At 33.1% G+C, this 19940-nt stretch overlaps 1 protein-coding gene across 4 annotated transcripts in view; it reads right to left on the bottom strand.

The window, feature by feature from the left end:
- The window catches only part of LOC143253085 (uncharacterized protein KIAA0930 homolog), a 61704-nt gene that overhangs the window by 24813 nt on the left and 16951 nt on the right, over nucleotides 1-19940 (bottom strand). For 3 of the 4 annotated variants that reach the window (XM_076506305.1, XM_076506304.1, XM_076506307.1), the window contains exons 3-5: nucleotides 6206-6307; nucleotides 1918-1995; nucleotides 461-562 (exon numbers count right to left, since the gene is read on the bottom strand). In XM_076506305.1, coding sequence (XP_076362420.1) covers nucleotides 461-562; nucleotides 1918-1995; nucleotides 6206-6307 — 282 coding nt within the window. The remainder of the gene's footprint in view (nucleotides 1-460; nucleotides 563-1917; nucleotides 1996-6205; nucleotides 6308-19940) is intronic. The other variant, XM_076506306.1, reaches the window with a different exon arrangement.

The raw sequence follows: 19940 nt of genomic DNA on the forward strand, positions 1-19940 counted from the left end.
TGCCATCTCATTTTTGTTGACTCCATCACAGGCATCTAACACAAAAGACAGAAAAGGGATGTGGCCTACCCTCACTTTTGCAGTTAGTATACACATGTTAATATTAACAACTGTGTTAGTTGATTTAGCTCCTCTGCCAACCTTCCAACAAAGTTATGCAGTCACAGGCCCCACTGATCCAAGAGGTGTAAGAAATTCATTTCTCTGTATTTAAATGTACTCTATTTGAATACTAATCCTGTTACTGATTTTTAAGACACAGCTTTACTCATCTTCCTTTTTACCTTCTGATGCTTCTTCTAGAATAATAACCTCATTATACAAAGTTGATAAATCTCACATTCTTTGAGCTAGCCATAAACTACAACTCTAATATGACCAAAACATACATGGAAAAAAGTAACAGATTTTAAACAACATAGAATCATAATTGCTTTACTTTATGCCACAGTTAACTCACCTCCTCATAATTGTCTACCATAAAAAATATATTTGGATACGTTATTTCTTCAGCTTCTCCTTTACAATCCATACTCCTCTTACTAGGTGAGGCATAAACTCTCTGAAAAAAATTGACTAATACATATCAAATTATATCAATACAAATACTGACACATGTGAAAACGTATAAAAAAATAAAATTTCTTACAAGTCTGACCAACCAATAATTTGGATAATATTTCATTCATTGAAACTGATGGCATTCATTAACATTGAGTAACCTAAAGTTAAATAATTCTCTACAAATGTGTAACTGGTATGATCTTATAAAATTCATTTTTTGATAGTTGTTTTTTTTTATTCAGGTGAATCAAAATATCTCTTTGTCAGCCTTAGCCTTTTTAAGAATACACAAACCCTGTTTAAAAATGCAAACAGCCTGTGAAAAGCATTTATGACTATTTCATGTAATTCTTTTTTTTTCTCAATGTCAGCTGACAGCATTGTAATTTTACTTATTAAATCAGACCACCTAATGAAAAACACATTAGTTCTTCCCTCTAACTGGCTGTACTAAACGAGCTGTTTGTGAATTATGTAATTTATGCAACATAAGCTTTGAGGTCACTGCATGAATTTTTATTTTTAGTACATAAACATGGATAAATGAGCAATAAAACAATTCATTAAATCAAAATAGTAGTAAAAGGGATAAAGGACTGAATATCTTAGGATAAATAACCTTAAGTTTTGTTACAATCAGCAGTTGTTTTAAAATAAAAAAAACTAATTTAACTTCTTTTTAGTACTGTTTGCATTGGTTAAATCATCAATCAAGTAGACAGAGTCTGTAAAGTGTGAGAGAAAATAATAAATAAACTATACAAGTTTATAAAAGAAAGAAGGTTTCATATTCATTTAAAGTTTCTAAGGTTATGTAAAAAAATTTGAAAACTAAGGTGAAAAAATATTGTTTAGCCTTATACAAAATAAACAACACTGCACTCAGACTGATAAGATTCTGAGGCAGAGTTTATGTGCACAAAAGATTTCCAATGTTTACTCAAACTTTCCACATTTTGTGATGATACACAAATTACATTAAAAATACCAGGTGGTTGTAAGGTTGGTCATGACCAACTAAAAAAACAATACACCAAAAAAGTTGTATACCAATCACAACTACATACAAGAAATACATATAGTAGTTTAAAAACATGTAACTTACACAATATTTTGCATAAAACATCATAGCTGCACATTATCATAAGGTTCTGATTAGGATTGCATTAAATATTTATGAAATCTGCAAACAAATTATGAAAGTGTCTGAAAACTCATGAATAAGAGAACAAATATTTTAAAGTATATTTGTATATTGCTATGAAAATCAATTACAAACAGTTTTTAGATGAACTTGATTACCCAAGAACCATTAAAATATCAAATTATTACTACTAATAAACTGTCATTTACCTGTGAATGTCTTCTAAGAACTTGCAAGTTTTTTGAACTTGTTCTAGTACATAGTGCACAGGTTAATGTATATTCAAACTGGAAGAAATGATAACAAATACATATAGCTTCAAATTTAACACTGTTAAAACTAAAATTAATTTCAAACAGGTACTTACCCAAATTAATGTTCACTTTTCTTGGCGTGTTTGAACTCATGACAAAATTTGAGCCACTTTTTTTTTTTTTAAATCGACTGCAGTACATGTTTCACTTACCCATATATTCCATTGCCCATCCTTGTGTGCGACTTTGTGCGAAAGCATCAAGGGACTTTACATATGTTTTGCTTTCCAGATATAATTTAGATTTCATTGAAAGTTGCATTTATTATACATATCTGGACATTCGGAAGCAGAAGAGAAGTTATTCCAGAAGCTAGTATTTGTTTGAATCTCATTTTAATTTCAAAATGTAAATTTCAAATATGGTACACTTATCTCTGAAACATTGAAGGCCAGAATATACACACTGCAAAGGTAAATGCAACTGATGAAAAAAACCAACAAAAACAATAGAAAATTAAAAATTTCAAGCTACAGGGCAGAATGATAACAATGTAGACGACAAGATATGTGTATTCAACTAAAATCAGAATAGAATACAGAACCAGAAAATAATTTGCAGAACTGGATTCGGTGGAGGATGAATGGGGTGGTCAAGTCTGAGAAGGACTGGACATAAAGGACACTCAGAAAGAAGGCATTCCTCTCAGTAGGATATTTCCTCAGCCATAACACCTCTTGATTCAGAAAAAGATATTACTTTTATGAGTATTAAAAATGTATATAAAATATGTTTATCCAACATCAAGACATAAACATGTAGGAGGAATACTATGATCTATTCTTGTTGTGGAATGTTCTTGGGGGAGAAACTCACACAAATATTATGAAAGGAAATAACCCAAAGACAGTAGCCATTTTTCATTTATATCAAAATTTGCCAGTGAATTACATTCCTGACAAATTAGTGAGCACTGAAGAAGACTGAATGACAGACTGAATTAATCATCAAGGTCCACCACTTAAGCTCAAAAATATAAGTAAAATGCAGAGGAAACAAAAATATAGATAAGTTAGTATATAATAATACAAACACAGATAATCCCCATCCTGGTTGGTGCTGAGATACCTACTGATAACAGCAGTTCCATCTTCAATATGTCTAATGCCATGCAAGGATGTGCACAAAGAAGTGATAAAGATATCCACTGAGGCATCACTGGCCACAAGCTGACACCCTCTAACCTTTTCAAAAGTGGAATTTTTCTAGACAAATGTATAGATATGTGTGAATGCAAAATTCTGTACTGGATCAATCCATACATGAAGTTTCTTTCACAGGATATACAATGACATTTTTTTATAACCAAATAATTTCTCAACCTTAAATACTCTTAGATTTGTGAACAGGAGTGTCCAGTGATATAGAAATACTTGGATTGCCTTGGTAAAAAACAGAGGTTAAGAATAAGGGAGAAGATTTTCTGGGAAAGTATTACAAAATTTAAGATGTTAATATTTTCCTAAATTGAAAATATATTTCCAACAATAGCTTTGTTGACACACAGCTATTACTCAAATGTCAAGGTTCCAACTTTGCTTATCTAAGCATTGTTCTGAATGTTTCTCACTTCAATCTTTTATACCTCACTCAATTGACCTTGGCAATATTTGTATCCTGATACTCTCCACCTATGTTAATGCACCCTCTGTCCTGATATTGTATATAAACACAGCATTCAGATAATTTTGTCACTTTTTCCAGACTAATACTATATCAGTCTCTAACACTGGCCTTTAGTGGGGAGGAAGGGCAGGAGAGTGTCAGTGGAGATAAGTATTATTGGAAATACAATTTATGAAAATTTTAACTTCAAATATTTTACTGTCACTTACAACCTAATTCCACATTGAAAAGATAGAGGAGCCAATAAAGACATTATTCACATATAATGTGTCTGAATATAACATGGATGTATCGAGATAAGAGTGGTACCACTGTATTGAGTTGACAAGAGAATGAGTTTCTTGTCTCTGATAAGATAGCCAGTCTTGGTGGTTTCTGAAAAAATCCAAGTGTGTTGTTCTGCCAACCAATACTATGGTGTCAAAAGTAACCTGTTTTCCATGTAATGGTGTGTCTATATAAGACTGATGGTGCAGCGTTAGGTTAAAGGGCAGAACCTAACTATTGTGTAAGAAATGTAGTTAGCAGTGAGATGACTTTACTATGGGATCAACAGCTTTCTGATAGCCTTGGAACAAAGATCCACACTTTGCAGATCAGATGGGGGTGGAAACACCACAGGTTGGGAGGATAATGGAAGTGAAGAAGCAAACTGAATGACCAACCCCAAAACTGCAACCTAGAGTACCCACGGATCTCTGAAGCACCCAGAAATTGTAGTAACCTCACTTCCACAGACTCCATTGGCATAGAGTAGTCACCAATGCTGTTGGCATATGTATGTCTGGGTGGAAGATAAAAGACAGATTCTATTCTGAGTACCACTAATCTAAGCAGCTGTAGCCAGGGTTCTGGACACATGGCAAGTAGTCATGCCACAACTTCCAGCAGGAGCAAGAGAAAGTCTAAAGGCTAATAATGACCAGAAAGAATGCAAATGGGCAACATCATGCAAGATTTTAAAGCCTCTGGAACATCCAAAAGCATTAACAGACAAAGAAAAGTAGCTTCATGTAACTCATGTAGGGCAGCAAAATATATAAATGAACTTCCTTCAAAAAGGCATCTCTACCCTATAAGTCCAAACAACATACAAGCCAAGAAACAAAAGGAGCAGTAGAAGGTGACAATTGTACCAAAGTAGAAGTCAGTAAAGGACCCAATTCATCCTAAAATTGAAGTGGGGAGTATCAACCAGTTTCCAAGAAAATCTCAAGGGAAGATAAATATTTCAGAAATGTAATGAGAGTCAAATGTATCTGAGTAAATTGTAATCTTTTCAATGTGTCACAAAATGCACTTTGGAGCCCCATATGCCCAAAAGAGGATTAAGCTTTTGGGAATCTAAATATACATCCTCCTGGTGGTAGTAAGCCAAAGTATGCTGTTCCAAGAAACATGGAAGACAATTTATCCTGTCATACAAGTGAGAAGTAAACCTTCCAGCATGAACAGCAATATCACGTAAAGGAGGGAAAACAAAGTCGTTGTCCTTCGACCTATCAGCCATCAAGGAAGGTGCAGATTAAAAGGAAACCAGGGAAAGTCTCAAAAGTTCACAAACTCGACTGAACAGGAGATGGCTGATCCAAATTAACCTTGTAAGACGCTGATCTAATAAGTGAAGGCACCAGAAAAAATAGCACCAAATTCTCTCCAGAATATTCTGAATCACTGGCAAAAGCAACCTCAGAACCCTCCAAAGAAACACACTAGGGCCAAATATATGTCTCCATCTCACAATGAATCAGATCATAGATAGTTTCAAGTGAGAGGTCCTTTGGTGCTTCACAATAACTCACATGGAAGGTGGAAGTATGGAGAGTTATAGGTAAGTGACACATGTTATGTAATGCACAAAGTATCATTCAGAAATTTGAGTCAGTTGTTGACAACATGAGGTCAAACTCAATATAGAAAAGCTTTCACTCTCCAATTCATAATTGATAGCTAATATCTCTTATGCTTCTAAATTTTAATAAAAGTAGCAAAAAATAAAGCAAACTTTACATATGTATACATACTTATAACTGACAACACTCGGAGCAGAATCTAGTTATGACAACAAACATCATTCAGAGGAGCACTAAGTTGTATAACATGTGAAAACAACAGTTGCATCTAATTAGACAATAATTATTAACATGAAAAATGTGGATAATTAGTTAACTTATCCCTGGAACTGAGTATAATAACAGTTATAAGTGATAACACTCAGTGAGGTACCTAATTAGTTGACGGAATGCTCAAAAGCAGTGGCAAATAAAGTAATAATAGAATAGAAAAGTTAGTACTAAAGTAAAATAGCTCTAAAGCCTCAAATTGCATAATACAACAATACTACTATTTATGTACAAAAAACAGACATTTATCTACAATTAGTAATTTTGCATTCTAGACTAAAACCTTGTTTTTTGTATATACAATGAATAGTTTAACTTAATTCATAATATAAAACAAAATGTAAAGAGTTTCATTTAAGTTTACATATCTTTATTATTTGTTTTCTAAGTACTAGATCTATGACTTTTCATTGACAATGAACTATTTGACTCACCTGTTGTAAAATAAGATTTAAGTATAAAGTTTCTTCCCAATCAATGTCTGTGTCAGCAATAGGCAGTTTTCTTGAACCTTTCCTGAAAACTTCAATCACTTTCTATTTGATAAAGAATTAAAAGAGGTTCTGAAATCAAAGCATAGTTTATCATCCTTTTTTCACTATTAACCATAAATACCAGATAATGTTACCTGATGTACAGTAACTTCTAGTTTAAAATGTTTTCTATAGTATAAATACACAACTGTAGCTTATATAACCATGATATTTAATCTAAATACCAGTGATTATGATAACAGCAAGTATTTAAAGCCTGGACACAAATGAATTGGATAAAAATACAAAAAATAGATATTCACAAGATCAGGGCAGTCCAAGTAATTCTGGATCCCCAAACAGAAGTCAGTAAATGGGGCCTCATAATAATAAGAAAACTCAAAAGTATATTAAAAAGGCATGGAATAAGGGGCCCTGGGCAATTGCCCAGTTTACACAATAGGTGAGATTGCCTATGCAAGGGACTCACATAAATTTAAAAGGGTCACACAGCAAATATTTGATTATTTTTTTCAATTAAATGGCTGAATATCAAATATTTCAACTTTAGATATGCACTTGTAATATACCCTATTGTAGACAGACATAAGCTCTGACTTTCAATGTACATAACTACAATTACTTCATTTGAGTCAAACTTTAAAAGGTGAACCACATATGTTTTAGTCAATTAATTTAAAACAATAAATCATCTTAAATGTATTTACCTTTATTATGTATTTTAGACATTATTAAAATACAGATATCATGATTTATGATTTTGTTCATTTATTAAGAACTTCAGAGTAAAAGCAAAAAAACAGCATATAATAATGCGACAACCAAACAATATCTGACATATCTAGTGCCAATGAGACTTTCTACTAATACCAGGGCTCTTCACACCACCTGTAACAGACAAAGTACACTTTAATTTGTTCATCAACTTTTATTGATGTCACAAGTAAGGATTTTTGTAACAATGATAATTTTCTTATTGTAGCAGCATATATTTATTGTTATTATTTCTTTTCATTAAACCCTCTTATTTTTCACACAAACTGGGTAAGCAACAAGCTGGTCTTCTTGATACTGGCATAGATCAAGGACCACAGCATCAAGTTCAGCATTTTAAGGTAGAATGTCTTTAACAAATATTTTCGTGATGTGTCAAATGCTTATTAAGGCAGTATTTTCTAATGTGCATAAAAACACAAAAATGTATATATATGTAAAAAAAATTCTTCCAGCTGCTGACCATACACTACTGTGGACTCATATTTTCAGTACCTATGAGACAACTGCAAGCATTAATTACATCATCTGCTGATTCAGAGTACATTAAAGTATTTTTGCACATGCTTAGACTCTGTGTATAAAATTCATTTACACCAAATGTACTAAAATGTTTAACCTGGCATAACTACATATTTATCTATCAATCACATTATCAGAAATACTTCCATGTGCATTTAAGTTTTATTCATTCACTAGATTGCAGATTACTTACACTCACAAATATCTGAATTGTAAATTCTAATTGTACATACAAGACTCTTCATACACTGAATTAGACATGCTGGCAAAATATCCACAAAGTTGATAGTTGCATTAAACTCCAATCTCATCATGATGTACAATCGTATTGTAGAGGCCAAAGTAACCTGCACAGATATGAATGTCTCTGCACACATTTACGTTCACTAGCAACAGTGTTAAAAGTTAATATCATTACAACATTTATGTGACTCAAGTGTCAAATTTTAAATTTTGTTCTTGCACAATGTACATTATATTAAACAAAACCTGCTAACTTGTGGAACTTTTTTAAAATACATTATTTTTATTGTGCTATAGTCCTTGAATTCAGACTAACTGCCTATACTTGAACATTGTAGCACCATACAATTGATAATTAAAATTTTAACCCTTAGAACATACCACAGTTTCAAAATAAAACCAAAATTCTTAATCCAGTTCTGTCAAGTTGCACATGCTCATATTTACCTTCAGTCTTCATTCTTTCCTATTTGTTGTTCAACAAATTTGATTTGTTTTGAATTCCTTACAAAGCTACAAGGAAATAGATTTCTTGCTCTACCCTGTCTATTGGATGATTAAGGATAGAGGGCCATTTGTTGTTTTTTTATATGTTCAATTTCATGCAAAGCTGCAAGAGGGCTATCTGCACTAGCTGTCCCTAATTTAGCAGTGTAAGATTAGAGGGAAGGCAGCTAGTCATCACCACCACAGCCAACTGTTGGGCTACTCTTTTACCAACAAATAGTGGGATTGACCATCACATTATAATGACCCCATGGCTAAAAGGGTGAGCATGTTTGGTGTGATGGGGATTCAAACCTGCAACCCTCAGATTATGAGCCAAGTGCCCTAACCATCTGTTGAACAAACAGAAATATTTTAAATATATTATTCATATATGTGATGAATGAAATTAGAGTATTAGCTAACTAAAGTATCCAGTTATACACTGGTACAAGTTCAACTGTTTCTACAAAGATTTATGGATGATAAATGGTGGAGTATTATCAGAAACCCTTACATGTGCCATGTTACTGGTTACTACTGAAACATTCTATATATTTCAAGTGTCTTTCATGTGTTTCCTCTTTCCAAAACTTGTTACTTCAAATTTTATGTATATTTTCATCCATATTTGACTTTAAATGAGTTTCCACTGACTCTTAGCAGTTATACTGTATCTGTCTCTTAGAAATATTCCTGCCAAAGTTGTATTACACATCATGTATCATAGATGACACTTAGTGATATATATTTTATAACAAATAAAAACAACTGATAAATTACTACTTTATATGATTGTTATAGTTGCTTTCTTTTTAATAATTAATTGAATAAATGTCAATACAGATATGAAATAAAAGCTCATCAAAACTCTGAATATTTGTTCCATCTTTGAATTACAAGGCTTTATAAATAATTAAACTGGTCACTTTCTTTTTGACATTTTTCATATGTTTCCTACACAGATATATTAGCAACAACTGTATCCTGGATATTATGTATTAATCATATAACTGATAACCTGGGAAATGATTGATTAATACATCAAAATGTTTAAGATGAAAACAAGTTATTTAATAGACATAACATATCCAAACAGTAATTTGCTAGGGGCTTTTGATCCGTAGTGAAAAGATCTGCTTTGACCTAATTTTTGGAACATGAGATAAAGCTTTGTTCAGAGCCCTTACACTCAGGTCATCCAGGCAGTTAGAATGCTTCACTTGCAATCTGATGATCTCCAGTTCCAATTCCTGTCCCATGCTCACCCTTTCAACTATGGGGGTGCTATAATATTAATGTCAATCCCACAGTACCCCAAGAGTTGAAGATGGATGGTAATGACGAGGTGCATTCCCTCTAGTCTTTTACCACTAAATTAGGGATGACCAACATAAATAACCCTCACGTAGCTTTGCACAAAATTCAAAACAAACAAACCCTTACACTCTGTTTAAGCAGGAACCTAAGTATTGTTTACATTTATTAAGGTTGCCTTCATGTCTTATGACAGTTAATGGTAAATAAAAAAATATTGAAGTAGAAAAAAACAATGTTTATATATAAAATACAAATATTGACATGCTAAATGCACCAGAATTTACATTAATAAGATTTTTGGGGATAATGATAATTTATATTTATGTCATCCTTATCATAAAATAATTACTGAAGCACATGAAATTCACTGACTTTTCCCAGTTTTTGTCTGCAAAATGAAATTCTATAATTTTACTAGGCTAGAAATTCAAAGAATAAAATTCATTGAATTTTTCCAGGTTACCTTATCTGTAAGAACCACATGCACGTGTTTATAATAATTTAAACGATAATTTAATCAAAGTTAAATAAATGCTGATATGTATCCAATTTGTCAAGATTGATACAGTTTTTTTCTGATACAAATATATTTTAATATACAAACTTATGCAATTTACAGTAATGGTTATTACAAATAATGATTCAAGTACAATGTTTTACAAACTTACAAAAATAATACTGAGTCTTCTATCTAGTATGGTTTGTTTGTTTTTGAAATTGGTACAAAGCCACATGAGGATTATCTGCACTAGCCCTCCTTAATTTACTAGTGTCAGATTAGAGGGGAGGCAGCTAGTCATCACCAACTGCCAACTCTTGGGCTACTCTTAGTGGGATTGACTGTCACATTATAATTACCCATGGCTGAAAGGGCAAGCACGTATGATGTGACAGTGAACATAATCACCTGACCATGCCAGGTCCTATCTGGTCTGGGACTTCTTTGATATCTTATCCAGGATTCCTGATGAGAAATTTAACCTTAAGTTACTGTAGAAGCAATTCAATTAACAGGGAGCTAGCCAGCTCTGCATTCTTCAGTCATTATACATGGAACTTTCCACAGCTGAAGTTATACAATGTCTTACTAAAAATACTTATGTCTGATGTGAATCTGCTGAAGTTAAATGGTTTGTAATGTTTGAAATTTATAAACTTTTTTGATCAAATATCTGAAGTCTCCAATCAATAAGCATTAACCACAGTTATAGCTTTCAGGATTTATGGTACTGCAATTATAGCAAACCAATAATATATACTGTTTATTGACATGACACATTGGTTATATTCATAAGTTTGAAGAGAGTTTCTAGAAATTTCAGCATATTCAGAACATTCTGTAACTTTAGTGAATATGATGGAATTTTACAAAACAGATTTAACAGTATAAGTTATGTACATTTCTAAATATAAAGTTAACTAAATAAACATTGATATTAAAAAGATATACGATAGTAAATATGTCCCTACATACATACACACATTTTTTTATACTGAGTTATGTAAGTTATTATCAACTTTGAAGAAGATCAATGCACAGGTGCTTCAAGCATAGATGCCACCAATTTGAAACACGTGTCCACCATTTCTCATAAATGAACAGTGTATTCAATGTTCTTTCAGTTGAAATTAGAAAAACATCACATATGTTTCAACTTCTTATTGTCTAATAATTGCAAATAAACTATTCGTTTGCATAATTTATTGTAGGACAAGTGACAAACCATAAAGTTAGCCCAAATAAGGTTCTGGAAAATCTCATTTTAACTGGAGATAAATGATCAGTGGAATTTTCTAACAGTTAATTATTGGGGTCATTGACTAATTACAAGAAATGAATCCTCCCATTTGCAGCTTCTTTGTTTTTAAAGGACATTTTTTAATTATCCATCATTAATGTGATAGGTATCTTTGGATACAACAACTTATGATTAAGATACTTTCATCCAAACTTTTGTATATGAAATCACAAACATAACATTGTACAAAACCTGTAACAACCTAAAAATATGATTACCGACCAGCATGTTTCTCCCTACAAATTTTCACAAGACTATCCTACTAAAATTAGTGGAATTATGTTTATGAATCCACTGTATTCACTGTTGTTGTGTTTTTTTAATACATATAAAATTACCATTGTATGAACATACAAATATATTCAGTGATGAGAAATTTTTAGCATTAATTAAAACATATTGTTCACCACTTAGAAACTGCTTGTATATTTTAAAATTTCTGTTGAGAAATTTATTAGTCCACACATGGAAAACAGAACAATATGTTAGTGGCTAGTTATGTAATCAACATGTATTAGATCATAGCGTCACATTCATGAGATGATTACAAGCAGAAAAAAAAAAGCATACTGTCATTCTCTGTCATGACAAGTAAAAACAGTTTTGTGTTGTGTGTGAGTTGAGTTGGTATGTATCTTAAAGTTGACCAAATGGCAAAGCTATTAATGCTGTCTGTTTCTGTCCATATAATTTTTAACTGCTGATCAAAGGGAAAGCAACCAGGTAGCAGCACGTACTGCAAAATTTTAGGCTACTTTTTACTGATTAATAAAATTGATCAATGCATTAATAATGACTCCTAGCCAGTATGGTTCTGTAGTTAAAGTAATTGTCTCATGAACTGAAGATCACATATTCAATATCTAGTCATCTAGCATATTTACCTTCTCAGCCATAGGGGCATTTTAATGTCACAGCCAATCCTATTATTCATTAGTAAGAAAATAGCTAAAAGAAACAAACGTAACATCTCGATGCCTGAAAGAATAAAGATGGTTGGTGGCAATAAGAATCAAACCTTTAGCCCTCAAAACACAAACCAACCTCCCTAATCAATTTGATTACATTACAAATGTAATTCTGGTCCAAGAATGAACAAACTCACATTAATTGATACAAATAATAATGTAAAATCATAATGCCAATAATTTAGTTAATTTGGCAACTAATTTTTATTAGTTGGTTATTTTAGCGAGTTCCGACACTAGTCGATTCATATGAACAAACTTGGTTTAATTGCAAATAATAATGAGAAATCATAATGGCAACATTTTGAGCACTTGGATAGTTTTAATAATCGAAAATCACTCATTTTGATTAATCAATTATTATCATTGATGATCAATCATGACTGAATTAATTTTATAGCTCTAAGTTTTGACAGTTATCATATTCAAGTCAAATGGTCTTGAAGTCTCACAGTCATGTTTGCATGATAAAAGTGTCTACCTTAGTAAAATATTAAGATTGCAATAATTTTGTTCAAATGAATGTTAATTAGGTACTTGAATTCAGCTACCAAAAGATCAGACACGTGTTTTGACTCACTTGAGCACAAATGAAAAACATATTGTAAGCATTGACATACTAGCTATACTTTGTTACATATAGCAAAAATTCCCAGTGTAAAAGGATATTCCTATCACTTACTATGTGGTGGCATCAGAAAACTGTTTGTTGTTATTTAAAATCAACACCAAACAAAAAATATAGATAGAAAAGGTGTGCAAGTTTTATCAAGAAAACTACCATTATAAACTTAGCAAGTTTATTATATATAATATAGGTAAAAATACAACCAATAATTTAGCATAGTTAAAATTTTTCTACAATAAAAATGTATTTCTGATAAATACTTACCTTCTTTCACAAAATAGCTCACAACTAGCCTCAATACTTCCACCTACTTTCAGGTGTGATATAACTGCACTGTAGCATGCTACAGCCCTCCATCAATAGGAATGTTAAACATCTTCATAGTGCAACTGACTCCTGTTATTCTAAAGGGTACAGCTATAATTTTGAGTTGGGAAAAAAAAGACACATCGAAAGTGAGAAGGATTGGTGGGAAGTGTGAGAGAAAGTATCTATCTGAAATACATGTTGGTAAAAGATAATTTTTGATATAACATCTACCTCCCCTCACATAACAGCTAGGTTCCCCACAGTGAAACAATGGGGGGATCAGTGCACATATTACCTAGATTAGCACTTTTCAGAAGATGCCCAAAGAAAACCCATGGAGTGCAATACTCTACTATACAGAGTTAAAGCCATGTGAAAATGTATCCCATCTATACCAGATGTACTCTTCAGCCATTGTAAATATATGTTGCTAAACTGATAAGAAAAGACATGTACAATATGTAACTGAATGTACTGGATGATGTAGAGTTGCTCGGGTGCATCAGACAGTAACTGGTGGGTCAAATACATTCCAAAACAAGGCAGCATTTGGTATATCTTCCAGTCTATAGTAGAAGGAAGTTCCATACTGTCTTCATCTCAAGCCCAGGAAGCAGAAGAGAAAAGTAAGTTCCATTTTGAAAACCCATGCAGAAGTGAGGAGGATTCATATGAAAATGAGTATCTATCAAAAACACATTTTCAGTTACAAAAATATTAACTTCAAAAATTATAACTCGCCTCTTCACATACTTTAGCAACAATCCTATACTGAATTTATGGAGGGGCTGATGAACTCCCTTTAGACAGTGTTCAAAGTGAAACTAGTGGATTACGACATTCAGTGACAAATGCTCCATAAGAATGCTCCCATGAAAGACTGCATCTTGTCTCAATCAAGGTATATACCTTGCTCAAAATGTAGGAAGGGAAAAAGCAAATGAGCCCCAGTTGTTACAAGGAGGAGTGAATAGGAATATGACCTATCAAGCACTTGCACACAAGCAGTTGGCAAACCAAAATTTGTAGAGCAGTTGGTGCATGTTCAGACCATACTTTGTATATTCACCTCAACTTTACTGAATAGATTCTACAAGACAGACTCCAGCATCAAGAGGAGAGCACTTAGTTATGCACTTTTGTTTTGTAGGATATGTACTAGCTTCTACTTTATGGAACACACTAAAGATGCAGAAGGAGGGTATTTTAGCTAAATTATTCTGTATTGTTTTGTATAGTATGTGATTATATCAACTGTAATGAACAGAAACAAACTGCAAGAGAGAACATCAATTATATTGTGGATTGGTATTGTTATGTATTATAATTTGTTTCAGATGAGTTGCTGATTTATTATTTCATGTTTGTTATGTATTACAAATTCAAATACCCAGAAATTTTAACCTGAAAGTTATTTGAATTTCAATATGCATCAAATTTATAATATCTGCCAACAATACTGATATACACAATTGTCTTTCTTAACACAAATATATTTTAATATTAACAAAACCAATCTCAATACCAATAGTGGAAAAACTTGAATCTGAAGGCAATACACCATCTCACAATGAGTAAGTCATACCCCAGTACAATGTAAAACACATATGGGTAGAGGATTAGCAGCTTCATTTGTCAGACACAAAAGGTCTAAATTCCTCTCAAACTACATCAGCTTCTTTATCAGTGGCCAAATCAACAACATTGGGTGATCTGGTGAAACTATATCCATAAGTAGACACATAGGTACTGGGTGTTGCAAACTTTTCTCTTTCAAATGCCAACAATCAGAAGTAACATGACTAGGTTTTTTCAAAAGTGTCAGACAGGCTTTGATAATTTTGATGAAGTTTTATCCTGACTGTCAGAAGATTTCAAACTAGAAAAGCTGATTTTTTTTAAATAAGAATCCTCAACTTTAGTGGATTGAACAGATACAGGTTTTTGCTGAGATGGTAGGAATTTTTTCTTATGAAAAGTGGTTTTATGCGTTAAAGTGTAATCATCTAAACAAGTAACTGCTTCCTGTAGTGTTTCAACTTTGTTCTTATACAAGCAAGTTTTCAGGTCATCACTTGTACAGTGTTTAAATTTCTTAATTAGACATAACTGTTTTAGTTTGTTGAAACTGTTGCCAATATGCATAAAATTATGCCATCAATCAAAATAAACTTCTTTTTCGTGGGCCAATTCCAGGTCAGTTTGACTATCTTACTTGTGATAACCTCAAAACGTTTGGTGGTAAGCCTCAGGTACTAACTCTTCTGCTTTGAGGATAGCTGTTTTAACATTATCATAACCTTTACAATCTTCTTAGGAGAGAGAGAGAGAGAGACAAGCTTGTCGTACCTTACCAGTTAAAACATACTGTGATAATAGTGACCATTTTTTAGTGGGCTACTCCAAGCTTTGGGCAATTTTCTCAAAATGTTGGGAGTATTTATCAACTCTGTTTTCACTAAATGGTGGTACATTAACAAATTCATTCAGTTCAAAGTTCATGAATACAAGAAATCCACTTGAAGTAAAAATATATTCCAAAGAGGTAAAACTAATTAACATAATGTACATAACAGCATTTCAACCTTCTTAGATGGTCATTTTGTCTTGGCTGATCACAGTTGAGTCTAATATCCATTTCTTTGAGACTAACATCTTTCTTGGCTTCAGTATAGGCTTGCTCTTTCTGGTTTTCTATGAGGGCTTGACTGGCCTTGAGACATTTATTTTCTCTTTCAGCTTCAACACAAGACTGTTCAAGCTCAATTTGTTTGAATTTTAGCTAGATTTCTAACTTATCTTTATCATTCAACTTCAATTGACTGATGGAGACACCAGAGTATTCCCCTAATCCTTTCTCAGAAAACAAATCATCAACTAATATATCAGCAATATCTTTTTTAATTCATTTTTCTTATTGACTTTTTTACCTCTAATTCTAAAATTTTGGTAACTTCAAGCAATTTACTTTTATTATATTTTTCTAGTTGTTCAAGTGAAGATGATTCAAGAAAACCATGATAATCAAACATGATCAAATATTGTTGACACTGATAAATATAAATTTAATCAAGATTTGAGTTTTAATTTACAACTAATTTTGTCTCTGATTCAGAACTCAGACACAAGCCCCCAATTTATTATGTCATGGACATTACATTTCACGATTTCAAATAGCCAGAAATTTGAATTTGGAAGTTATTTTAATTTTGTTATGTATTAAATTTATGAAATTTGCAAATAAAATTGATACAATTTCTTTCTTAACACAAACATATTTTAATATATGTCAAAGCCAACAGGTGAGAAACTAGAGAATAATAAAAAAAAAAGAGTGGAAGATTGGAATTTGGAGGGGTTTACAAAGTGTATATGAATGTTATGTCCATCTACAAGCAAATCCAATGAAAATCTCGTGGATGGAGAGATCAGTTAACAGAGGGAATGCAGCTTTGTTGAGAGAGGTGATCTGCAACGAGGTTCATAGCTCCTGACACATGAAGTTAATCAGATTAATACAATGACAATGAACCCAATATAGTAGGTCCAATATCTAAACACAAAAGGTTCCAAAATGAGTGCCCCTTAGTGATTGATGTATGAAATTACAGTGGAATTGTCTGAATAGATAATGACTAAACAATCCACCAGAAAAGAATGCAATAAAACCATGCTTAATGAACAGCATGTTGATGTAAAGTAAGCTCTCATTTCGTACTGAAAGGCCAAAAGTTACATTGTTTTTTAGAAGAAAGGATCAGGGAATAGGAGAAGGTCCAGAATGGGGAGGCAAAGAAACTCAAAAAATGGTGTTGAAACAGCACAGCCATTATGACAGTTACTTGACAGAGAAGGCAAGTGGATAGTCAAGGACAATTGATCCCACAAATATTGTACTGGCTGCACACTGTCAACTAGAGAAGATGCATGTATGCACAAACTAAGGGAATTAATCGTTCCAGAGAGGCCAGAGTCCCTAAAAGAAAAAGAACTTTTTGCACAAGATAATAAGTGAAAATCTTGATCAGACATTCCATAACTCACAAACAAAGCAAAGGATGAGCTTGGCAGAGATGAAAACTGAAGAAATATCCCAAATGAAAAAGATACTGGGTGAATATAAGGAAAGAACTGGATACCTTAGAAAACTTGTTCAAACAAACAGCCTTTTGAAGCAGAATAGAAGTGTGAAGGGAGGATTCCTCTTGTAAGCAGGCTAAGAGAAGCAAATTATTCATGTCAAAATGTAATTGGAGACACAGCATGTGAAGATGGAGAGCAAAGGCCCTCTTGGTATGGTTGAACACATAAGAGGCTGAAATGAAAAGCATGGAACTGCAAGACACAATTCTAGTGGATGAATCACAGAAAATGTCTTGAGGATGGGGAAATTGTGATGGGAAGGAATGTGTCAAATATGGTGACCTGGTTATCCATAGTCTGAATGAAAAGGACCAATGCAGAGAAAAGAAAATTTCCATTCAAAAGTGTAGAACAATTAGAAAGTGACAGAGAGGAGAGGTTGATTAATGAGGCCACAAAGACATGAGTAAAATGAAGAGAAGGGTTAGATACTTTCTTGATGGAAAGTTTGTCTAAAAGATCCAATACTATCTTATGTAGATGTTTAAGATAGGATAAGAAGGAAAGAGAGTTTGGAAAAAGGAAATTGAGGAAAAGGGAAAGTCAGTGGGTGAGGATACGAAAAACCCATTTGTCAGCATAAACTGTGATCAGCAACATACAAACCTTGACGGATGGGTCTTCATGATCCCAAACTTACAAGACAAAGAAATGAAAGGTAAATGGATTCAGAACAGGAACAAAAAGTCAAGGCTGTTAAGAGAGAGAAAGAAGTAAAAAACTAAAGAAGTCAAAGAAAACTGGTGTCAGGCAATTTTAGTCTATGATTACAAAAAAACAAACTCCACCAAATACGTCTGAACAAAAGAAAGCATGATGAACATAACAGAAAGACCATGTAATTAGGGACAAGACAGAAGAAGTAGAAATGGCCATAGTTAAGAAAAGAAAAGAAGTGAACAAACGTCCCCAGAAAATTTCTCAGTGCGTTGAAGTACATTAGACAAAGTGGAGGGAGGAGTTGATTGATTGATTTAGTGTTTTATGGCACAAAGCAGCGAGGCTATCTGCACCAGACATTCGGTAAAAATGTAAAAAAAAATAAAAATAAATGTAGTAATAGACATAAATGGAAATGAAGGTAAAACAAAAAAGTATAAAACCAATGTTGACACCTAGTCTACAATGTTAAGATAGAAGGCAGAGTATAAAAAAGTTGTAACGTATTTACTCTAGCAAAAAGGTAATGATCATAACCCGCCAGGAAGACCAACAGATAAGTTCAAGAACCACCATCAGTCACCTGAAGTTGGTCTTTCCAGTCCTGGTTCCAGGTTATGTGTCATAGCAACCAGTATCAAAATGTAAAAGAATAGAAGTTTTAAAAGATACATAGCAAAATTGTAACAATGAGTAGCCAAATGTCCAGTAAAAAGATAAAAGTCAAGTAAATGGAGTAAAATTTGTAAAAGTAAATGAAGGTAAAAACAAAACAGCAATTAAAACAGAAAATGGTGTAAAAACAAATGGTGACATCCAGTCAACAAAGTTGTAAAGAACTACCTGTAGCAGAATGGTAATGATCATAACCCACCAGGAAGACTAACAGGTAAGTATAAAAACCACCGTCAGTCACCTGAAGTTGGCCTTTCCAGTTCTGGTGTCGAGTTATTTAATGTTCTGGCCATTGTCCAATGTCAAATTGAAGGAGAGAGATTAAAACTGTAAAAAAGGAACCACAATTAAAAAGGTGTAATGAATAAATATGCAACACTTAAATGAGATTAAAAAGATTAATGGCCATTAAAAAATTAAAAACATTATCAAGGTGGACAGAGTCACCATCACCAATAACTCTGTCCAATGTTACAGACTGACCCTGGGAAAAAATATGTTTAAAATATTGCCGTCTTTGAGAATTGTAACGATGTCAAGAAAGTAAAACGTGGCTGATAGTGATTTGAGTGTTACACAAACTACACATTGGTGCAGCAGTTCCAGATAAAAGAAAATGATGAGTTAAAAAACTGTGACCAATGCGTAGCCTAGTTAGAACAACTTCCTCCTTCCCGAACTTTACAGAAGCTAGATGGCCAAAGTCCAATTTTGGGTTTGATTTGAAAAAGTTTGTTGTCACGTTGCTCACTCCAAGTGGACTGCCAGCTGGCACGGAGCCGAGCCTTGAAGACAACACCATAGTCCATGTACGGAATAGGCATAGGAGTGATGGTGCTGAAGCAGACATATTTAGCTGCCATGTCTGCAAGCTCGTTCACGCCAATACCAACATGGCCTGGTATCCAGAAAACTGGATTGAAGTAGCTGCTAATGAGAAATGGGCCAGTCGGTTTCGAATATCAGCGAGAATAGGATGTGAGCTAATGTGTAGCGATTCCAAGGCAAGTATAGAACTAAGCGAATCAGTATAAATAGTGCAGTTGGAGTACTACTCAGCTGCAATATGATCCAGAGCAAGAGATATGGCATACAGTTCAGCAGTGAACACAGAAGCTGTAGAAGGGATTCTGCGTGCAACTACTGAC

Source organism: Tachypleus tridentatus, chromosome 6 (genome assembly GCF_004210375.1).
Source record: "Tachypleus tridentatus isolate NWPU-2018 chromosome 6, ASM421037v1, whole genome shotgun sequence".
NCBI lineage: Eukaryota > Metazoa > Arthropoda > Merostomata > Xiphosura > Limulidae > Tachypleus > Tachypleus tridentatus.